At 37.3% G+C, this 10,006-nt stretch overlaps 1 protein-coding gene across 5 annotated transcripts in view; it reads right to left on the bottom strand.

Moving 5' to 3' along the window:
- Nucleotides 1-959: 959 nt before the first annotated feature.
- The window catches only part of LOC146453135 (voltage-dependent L-type calcium channel subunit beta-2-like), a 27,026-nt gene continuing 17,979 nt past the window's right edge, over nt 960-10,006 (bottom strand). For all 5 annotated transcript variants that reach the window (XM_085096997.1, XM_085097000.1, XM_085096999.1 and 2 more), the window contains 8 exons: nt 9,581-9,675; nt 8,832-8,977; nt 8,268-8,351; nt 7,664-7,722; nt 6,843-6,955; nt 6,117-6,268; nt 4,500-4,595; nt 960-4,034 (listed from right to left, as the gene is read on the bottom strand). In XM_085096997.1, the coding sequence (XP_084953123.1) occupies nt 3,843-4,034; nt 4,500-4,595; nt 6,117-6,268; nt 6,843-6,955; nt 7,664-7,722; nt 8,268-8,351; nt 8,832-8,977; nt 9,581-9,675 (937 nt within the window). In that variant the 3' untranslated portion in view covers nt 960-3,842. The remainder of the gene's footprint in view (nt 4,035-4,499; nt 4,596-6,116; nt 6,269-6,842; nt 6,956-7,663; nt 7,723-8,267; nt 8,352-8,831; nt 8,978-9,580; nt 9,676-10,006) is intronic.

Below are 10,006 nucleotides of genomic sequence, written 5' to 3'. Positions count from 1 at the left end.
GTACCGTCTCCGCCCCCCCCCCCCCCCCCCTCCCCCATCAGCACTGAGTGACTGTCATATCAGAAAACATTAAAGTACTTCAGCATATTGATTACTTTATCACATTTACCGAATGAGCTTGAGTTAAAAACTGGTTGATTTCTTGGTTTTCGGTGGAAACAAAACAACTGTACCTCACTTGAGTTGCTAAAGCCGTGAAGCCTGCGAACATACCAACTTTTTTCAAGGGCTTTGACAGTGGAACTACCATGGTGGTGTTGTGTATGTGTGTGTGGTTGGGAGGGGGGCAGCATTTTCCTCACGGCTTGAATAACGTGATATTTAGTCTATGCCAAATTAGGGCTTATTTGAATTAAAATGGCACTTAGCCTCTTCTGCTTCTATTGGAAGAACTGATTTTTTACAATAACTGTCCAAATTCCCGCGCGCTGATTGGCTCGTAGCCATTATCTATAAGAGTACAGACAATAAAAATGACGTCAAATGTAACGCGCGCGCTTTCTCAACGAAAAAAATAGCCAATTCCGCCCGTACTTTTTCCATGTTATTGTAAAAAACAAATCGACGACAGTTTTCTATGGTCTATACTCTTATAGACCATAAAATGACGCCATAAAATGTCCAAAACTTGGCAGTGAAACCACTCGCCTGCGGCTCGTGGTTCCACTTGAGTTTTGAACATATTTGACGTCATTTCATGGTCTATAAGAGTATAGACCATAGAAAACTGCCGTCGATTTGTTAAATAGCGTAGCAATTCTGTAGCCCGAGATTGGCAAAGAATTTTTCCGGTTTTTGAGCAAGAGTTGACCGTTATGGTTTATACAATAGTGGTCAAATCTTTAAATTTTGTAAAGGTTCAATGTAAATAATTATGAGTAGAAATATCAGACACCAACTTTTCAATGTTTAGACCACCAACGTCAACAAAACAAACAAACAAACAAACAAACCAAGGCTTGTGTTAGATATCAATCCTTTAATTGGAATTGTCAGCAAGAGCAAAGGATAACAAAAGATTTCCCAAATAAAATTAAGCTAGGAAATCTTCAAATTTTACAAAAGGATTTGTGCATGGCAAAACCAAAAAAATTGAACGGCTCAGCGAGTGAAACTAATGTGAACATGATTGCTTTCAAGCGTCAATCAAAGCGCTACAGGCAAGAACTTCTGCTAAAAGTCTTGGCAAGAGGAAGCGGAAATGTACCATTATTTCCTGCAAAATGCTTAAAAAAAAAACGTATTTCTGACCTCAAGAAATTTTTGCCTGAAGCCCTGCAATTGAAAACAACTTTAAATATGCAGATACTATTTAAAATTAAAACAAGATAGCTGTGGCAAAGTGCCACAAACTGATAAGTAAACTAACTCTAAAGGTTAAGGGTATGGCTAAGTTTATAACTATAGGGCTCAGTTGCAAAGGAGCGTCAGTGTTTCAGACTTAGCTACGAACAACTTTGTTGGTATAGAAGACTCTTCTCGTAGGCCTAACATCACTTGTGTATTTGTTTCGTTTTTTGTTTTTGCTTTTTTACAACAAAACTGAATTTCAAAGAATTTGCTTAGTAATCGACCGTAATTTGCCTGATAGTTTGAGAAACATGCTTCCTGTGATTTGATATTGCAGGTAATCTCTTTGCAACAGAGGATTCAATCGCAAAAACAGATCCTAGGTATAATAAATAGGTACATCCAAAACAAGTCTATGAGCCGAAAATGATGCGATTCCATGCAAAAACTGAATTAAACACTGCACAGTAAAAACTGATAAACTCTGAAATTTTACTCTTTCCCACCAAGCCTTTCAATTGTTTCATTCACTCTTCAAAGTCTAAAAATTCCATTTCTATCTGCAATGGCTCTGTACAATGCCACACTTTCCTTGGCATGTAGCAATTTCTTTAAAAATAACTTTCATCTACTAGCCTGAACTTAAATAGACCTGCTATGCATAGACAAGCATCCAGTGCACATGTAACCATTTTCCCTACAGCTTGCTTACAACAGTTCATAATCTTAACCTTTATACTGACTAGCATAATTACAACTGCAAGATCAAAAATATCACCGGCCCCGCACACATTCTTCCATTTACTGGAGTGAAATTTCTCACACCAGTTACCAAAGGCCAACTAAATTAACTGGTATTAAAAATGTGCTCAAAATATACTGTACTGGTTCCACCACCAGGATGAAACATGTGCAGAAAACCTTCCGCTAACGAACTGCTAGCCACCCAACTCACCACCAAACTGACCAGAAACTAATTTCTCCTTGCACTGTTATGACACCATCAAACAACCAGGTCACGAAAAGAAACACGATGATCACCAAAGATAATCGCCTTAACAGTCAAACTTATTCTCCTAACTTCCACCATAACAAATGTATGGAGACAAGTGTGGAGAATTCGAATGTTGATAATATTGTTAAGACTTAACAAACAAAGAGGAACACACAGTACCTGGCATTTATACACAGATACTACAGCTAGAATCCCCTCAGGACATCTAAAAGGTTTGGAGAGTGAAAGGCTCCGACTAATCATTTGTTCAAGCTCTTTAACAACTACTCGCTACTGTTGCTACATGCTGCACTTATAAAAAAATCCAAAGATGTGTTAGTGAATAGACTAGTATGTTACAAACAAACAAGTGCAAATCTCATTCATTGTAAGTAAGATACCACATTGCTTTCTTAAAACAATAATATAAAATAGCTAATAATAAATTGGCTCTAAGCCATAGTTGTTTTCTTTGTTACTAAATAATCTGACTGGTATTGGTCTACAACACTGTACAACACCTTCCCCGGCAAGGGGTTTAACCATTTATTAAAAGGACTATGTCGGAATCATGAAGTTTAGTATGACTGTGAAACCCGCAACATATTTGCCTCAATGAAACCTAACGACAACAGCCTCACCAGACATCTGTGGCCATGGATGGAAAAAAAACTGACCAATTTTCCACTTTCTCCCCAGTATCTTGGATTTCTTGTTAAAAATTGTTTCTAGTTTGTTTGTCCCCTCTTCAAGAATTTGATACCTTTCCCTGGTGGTTTCAATGGGTATTATTTGTTAGCAGAGGCATTTTGTCAAAAAAGAAGAACAAAATATCTCCGACATAGCCCCTTTACCAATTTGCCAATAGAAAGAAAATTGGTTGGTGAAAGGCCTTCAGTTATACAGCTGGACAAAGGCAAGAAAACTGACGCCCATCTAGAACAGAAATGTCTGACACTTTGTATTACTTCAGGCTTACTGCTTTTCTTTTTGTTTTATTTTTTTTCTTTTTCATTCCAGCCTTAATGCAACCAATTTAATTTCTTTTATTACTGAATATACTTTTGGATAAGAATCATTAAAAAAGCATTTTTCCTCCATTTGGATTTCCAATCCATTGCATGACCCAAGTCATCCCGCCAACCAGCGCACAGTTCATAAACTATTAATAAATGATTTACATTACTCAGCAGCACTGTGAAGCATGGCTTTCCATTCCATTTGTTTGGTCCAAACAAAGTCCCAAGCAGCGTATAATACTTTGCCTTGCCAAAACACAATATGCTGCACATCTGAATTGAACAAGGGATTGCTGTGAGGTTCAGGCAACAGAAAACCCCTTTGTTGCAATAAACATTCACTGTACACTGCAATACTGTCATTCCATGTGGTGGGTTTGTACTGTGTAATGTCTGTATTCTCTAGGTTATTTCCCCACTGGTCACGAACAAGCCCAGCACTGATCAAATTGAGAGATGTTATGCACCTTGGATAAATTCTGTCCAATTGCACTTGGGCAGAATAGAGTTTCATTGAAAGGCGCTGCGCAATACGGAGGTCACAGGTAAACACTTGGCCTTTCGTTTGAGTCCACAGTATGAAACTGTTGGCTTGATGCCTGGACAGTTGGCAGCCGACTGCCTGGTTGGTTTGGTGGATGTGTTGCTCTCCAGTAACTTTCAAGAAATTCTCCTAAATGATCACATGCGTCATCAAGCTGTGCCTCATCCAGGACAAGATCATACGATTCCTTTGTGTAAAAACAAATGAAAACAACATTTGTCACAACGTGACTTGCAAAGAAATTGATTGACAGCTTTTAATCTGGATAAAGAGTTTAACATTTCTATATAACAAAGTGTTGGATGAATCGACTCTTGGGACAACATTTTTCTTCCTGCCCAACGTTGGATTGCAATATTCAAATTATCTTGATTCAAGCAATGTTAAACAATTTCTTCTATATTATGAATATATGTTTCATATATTCATAATCATTTATTCATCCTTCACAGGTATATTACGAACTCACAATATGACCAGCTCCCAGTTGGCTTGATAGCTCAGTTGGTAGAGCACTGCATCACAGAGGTCAAGGGTTCGAATCCCGTTCAAGCCTGGATTTTTTTCAGGCTTTCTTTTCGCAACTGTTCAAGTTCCGTACTAACTGCAAGGATTTTTCTTTTATTTAAAAAATACTTCAAGTAATACTTACATCACCACATTGAGCTAATTTTTCTGCAGCCACCAACTGGACATTGAGGTGCCTGGACTGGGATTTGCCACGGGTTTTTATGAGTCTTTGTAAAACCTATTAAACAACACCATACTGTTACAATATCATTAATGGCAATCTCAAGCCAATGCATGTTCCCTTCTGGATGGCCCTCAGCAATTTTGAAAGTTTATAACCTGATCTTCACAGATCTAACAATAATAACTGTGTTGCTTGTTGGGAAATCTTTGTAGATTTTCTAACCTTTCCCTTCTCCCTGTTATTGTATGCATTCAGGTAAGCATTACATCAAGTAAATGTAACTTGAATGACAGAAGGAGTGAACAAAGGAATAATTAACAATTATTCACCGAAGTAGAGGTAAATATCCACCACTTTCAACGACATTGAGGTGAATAATTGCTTTAGTATATACCACCCAAGCTGAATAACTAGCGGGTCAAAATTCCTTTATTTTTGACAGTATTCTGACAAATGGTGGGAAATTTTTAAATCTTGCGCGCCGCGCGGTAAGCGATTTCTTGTTGTAGAAAGTTCTGTCTTGCTTTCTTGCAAACAATTAAAAACTTTTAGTGACACTTAATTAGTTGCTAAGGTGTCATTTCTTTAATTGTTGTGTAAAATTCGTCTTGATTTTGAAAGCATGCTCCAAAACAGATGTTTCATTGTCTACATTGTAATTATAGTGCTCAGCAGTTTTCGTAAACAAGGCATTGCAGTTGCATTTTTCGCCTTAGAACATGAGGTTGGAAAGATTAAATAACTTACCATTTAATACTGTCAAACTAAACTTTGTTGCCATTTTTGTATTTTTTGTAACAGCTGCCTTGTTTATCTAAATAAATTCCTTTTTAGTGACCGTGGCGAAACGGGAAGCCATCTTGTTTCTCTTCCGTTGCTCTTAGGTGAATAGTACTTGACTAATCACCTCCAAGCTAGCCAATCAGCGTGCGCAAAAGGCACTATTCACTTGTGTGGTATATACTAAATGAATAAATTTACACAGTACTAGAATCCCAGAAGTTCATAGCACTCTACAGTAGGGCTTGCAACTTAATAAAAAAGAAATAAACAAATTACAAAATAATTCATCAAAAATAAAACAATGTTACATATCAAACAGCAAAACCTAAAGCAAATGCAGAGTTCACTTAAAAGAATCAACGGAAGGACTAAACCTGATTTCCTAAATTTCTAAAATTCCATAACTGGTGCAGAAACACAGAAGGGCCCTTTGGCCGAATGTTTTGAGATTCTATGATAAACTGAGTAATAATATTATAACTTGTACGCAAAACAGCAGGGGAAACATGAGTAGGTATAATTATACACTTGTAACACTTTGAAAATGTAAATGGCACAAAGGTTAATTATAAACTTGTGCCTTGTAGGAGGTAAGACCAATTTTGAAAGTAAGTCCCGCTGGGTAGTTAACCAGTGGAGATCAATAATTTAATGTGGTGGAAATTCTTACTTTCCATTGCATTTCTGTGCCTGAATTTCATGTGATATCCTGCTAACCATCAAGACACTCATTCCCTAGCTCACCTATATATTGGCAAGGACAGCACATTTCACAGGGGTGTGAGTATTTACCTTGAGTGAATTGATTTTGATGTAAACAAGCAGTGGAGCTAAAGAGGTCTTGTAAAGCTGCGTAGGGTGATTGACACTTTCGCAGTCTAACACAACCAAGTTCAGTCCTCGAGCCAACTCAAATATGCGCTCAATCTCAAGCTGTACTTCAGCTGGAAAGAAAATGATTATCAACAGATAAAGGTACAGTGTAAGCCTTATACTAGACAAAGGTCTGATCAATTTTGGAAGGGATTTTCTCTGAGACCTCCCCCTCCCTATCAGTGTTTGACCTTAACTTTTTCACTAACTAGTCCTTAGGCTAGTGAGACGTAAACTTCATTAGCCAAGCCCTGAATCATGTGTGAATAATAATCACGGTTACTGTCAATAAAACCCACTATCTTTTTGCTTCCTCTTTTGTGATCAACAGAACTTATGGGATTAACCCAATGGCTAGTAAACCTCAAATTTTAGTAGCCCAAACCCCATTAATTTTGTACTAGTCCTGGACTAGTGGACTAACGCTAAGGTTGAGCACTGCCCTGCCCCTCTGGATATTCCAATTCAGCTTCTTACTTTTCTTGTTTATATTTTCAAGCCTTTGAGACCCCACCCTCATCCCCCTGGAATTTCCAATCCCTTCTATAGAGGGGATGAGTGTATTTTCTACATAGCATCTTAGGAAGAACATGTTGCCCAAGGATGTATTTTAATCAAAATGATTTAACAGCAAGGCATACATACCAAGTCCAGAAGACTTGCTATTTGACCTTTCAATTAATGTTCTCTTGCTGGGGTTAGAAAGATTTGATCTTTTGGCCAAGGTAATGTCTGCATTTACACGAGATATTGTTATCCTGCGGAGATAAATACAAATTTATAAATGAAGAGGTACAAAAATTTGTAAAGGATGCCTTGGCCACCACTTTTCTGTAAAGTTAGGAGTAATTAAATGGAGAATTGCGTGGGACTCATTTAATACATTTCACTGTATACAAAATAAACCCTTTGACTCCCAAGAGTGATCAATATGTAATTTTGCATTACAATGTCAATACATTATCAGGAAAACAGTTAACGAGAATAAAGAAAATCATCAACTACTGGATATCGTCTGATGTAACAACATCTAAGAACTAACATTAAAAAGAATGTATGGCAGTCAGTATAGAGAATTAACACTAAAAATATTGGGAATTAAAGGGAATTTAAATCCTGGCAAAGTGGGAACTTCAATTTACAATAACTGTTGAAGTTCCCATTTGAAGGGGTGCCTGGAAAAAAGCCCTAAGCGACTTCTGATAAATTGCTAGAATCTTCTTAAAAATTTCCTTGTATTCGCTTGTGAAACAAAAGGAGAATTTGACCTTGCATCAAGAAAGTCACTTGGGGGCTTATTCCCCGCACCCCTTCATTTTGCCAGGATTGAAATATGGAGGTATGAAGCTCTTGGGTGTTTGTCTACTGTAGTAATTATTACTAGACAAACACCCAAGAGCATCATAACTCCATATATCAAGCAGAAGAGTGATAAATAAATAATTATTGTAATTTACATGTCTCACCTTCCAGAAAACTTGTGTTTCATGTAGTCATACAAAGCCTTCTGCATCATGTCAGTGACCTGAAGAACAGAGGAAAGAAATCCACTAACCGTAACCACGGCTCAAAGATTATTAGCTTTTTCCAATTTTTTTTATGACCTACATGTATTTTGAAACGGGGTATAAAATTTCAGTTGCCAATAAGAATATAGGAAACTCTTTTTTGTTATCCTGGAATAGTAGCCACATTGGAAACCTTCACGTCAATTTCAGTTGCTATCATTTTTTTTCCACTTGCCTTCTGGCTTTTCGCAAGAAATTGAAAATTAGGAATCCAAGAGACATGTCAGTCTCCAATAAATCTGTAAATGACCAAAACAGTGGTCTCCCTGCCTAATTAATATATCTTTGGTATTTTTGTTTTGTTTCTATTGTTTGTTTCCATTCTGTTTGTATTTTAGTTAGGCGAAGCTAAATAAATAAATAAATAAATAAATAAACAGTCCCAGTTTGAATCGCTGGTAAGGTCATTACTGGGGCAAACAGTAGTAGGATATTACAAGTTCAGACAAGTCAGAAACACATTTTAGAACTTAACATTTGAATCAAACTCATGATCTCATACCTCGTAACCCTTGAGAGAAGGTCCAAGCAATACAATAGGCCTCATTGATGGTACAACATCGTATGGAGAGAACTGCTCTTGTTGCTAAATAGATCAAACACAATTATGTCAGAGGCAAAATGGGGGCATTGTGTACAATTTCAATTATTGCTTTGATAGGAGGCGTCCTGGCTGAGCAGTCAGGGTGTCGTCCAGGCTTGTAATCAGGAAGTCACAGGTTCAACATTCACCCTGACCGCAAGCTGGAGTTATTTCTTGGTAGACCCAAGTTCAACTCCTCGGCCACATTCGTAAATCGCCAGCTGGGATTCTTAACCATGCTATTTGTCACATTTGAAATGTTTGTTTCTGAGCTGCTTGTTCCATTATCCCTGAAAAGCCCCTTAATGAGGTCAGCTCTCTTAAGTGAACATGTGGAACTGGCCCTTCATCCAGAGAAATCACCCTGGCCTCTAAATTGCTAAGAAGGGTCACCCTCTCAAGTGGAATTTACCCTTGCTGTAATTTACTCATTTATTGCTTTAATGCCGATTGTAATAAATAACAGCAAACTGAAAAACAAACCTTTTTGAAGAAGGGCTTTTTAGATTTTCCACCCTGAGTTCCTTGGGAGGATACAGTGGTTCCTGATGCTGATCTTGGCAATGACCTGGCTGTGGGACTTGATGGGTTTGGCTCTACGTCATACTCCAAACCATTCTCATTGTCAACTGCCATCCAAAACAACAAACAAATAAATTAGGAGACAAACATTAGATGGTCACAAGCATGACTAACCACAGAGGAGACGATGACGATGATGATGATGATGATGACGACGACGACGACGACGACGACGACGGCGACAACGATGATGATGATGATGATCCTCCTCCTCCTCCTCCCCATCATCATCATCATCATCATCATGACAAGAAATATCTATCTTGGTGGAAGTCAAATTTTATCCAGGGCTTTACACTCATATTGGATACCAAGGAATAGAGCCACTGAGACATACGAAAATCAAGGTCCTTTCACCGGTTGATCAATATGTGACAAAAATCCTGCACAGATTTAGAGAATTAAAATCAGTTTCAACTTAGCAATGTCCCTATGAATGTTAAGTGGAATCAAAATTGAAACTGAGCCATTAGTTTCTGATCCAATTTATTTCAAAGTTCACAGATTAATTTTAAGACCTTCATGTCTACAGAAGTTAGACTATAAAATGATTCGCTTTAATTTAACAGATGAAAAAACAGCCAGGTATTAGTTTACACATGCTTAAAAAAAACAAAGACAATTCTTGTTCAAGTGAATTAATTACTCACTCTGGCCAGATGATGATAATTGCCTTGATGGCGAAGTATTTGTTGGTGATTGAGCTTGGTTCACCATGTCCCCAAACTGAAAAACATTCCCTGAACTGCAAAGGAAATAAAATATTCAACCATTACCCTTCTAAACACTGATCATTCACGTATCATGGGAACAAATTGTGGAAGAGCCTCTATCGTGATTTAAAATTTCTTGGAACTCCAAGGAAATGCCAGGAAAAAAACTTCTGGGGCAATAAGTATTTTTCCAGTTTTCAAGGCATATCCACAGATTTGTATTTTTAAATATTTTCATTTGATTTATGAATATTGTATTCTTACTGAAAATTTCTATAATCACCTGAAGAGTTGAGTTATAGAATGTAAATGTAAAATGTATTATATTGTTTTATAACCTGTTTGTAATTAGTGTCAGTAGTT

Source organism: Pavona decussata, unplaced genomic scaffold, assembly GCF_977016875.1.
Source record: "Pavona decussata unplaced genomic scaffold, jaPavDecu1.1 SCAFFOLD_348, whole genome shotgun sequence".
Taxonomy (NCBI): domain Eukaryota; kingdom Metazoa; phylum Cnidaria; class Anthozoa; order Scleractinia; family Agariciidae; genus Pavona; species Pavona decussata.
This window is presented reverse-complemented; position numbering and strand designations above follow the sequence as displayed.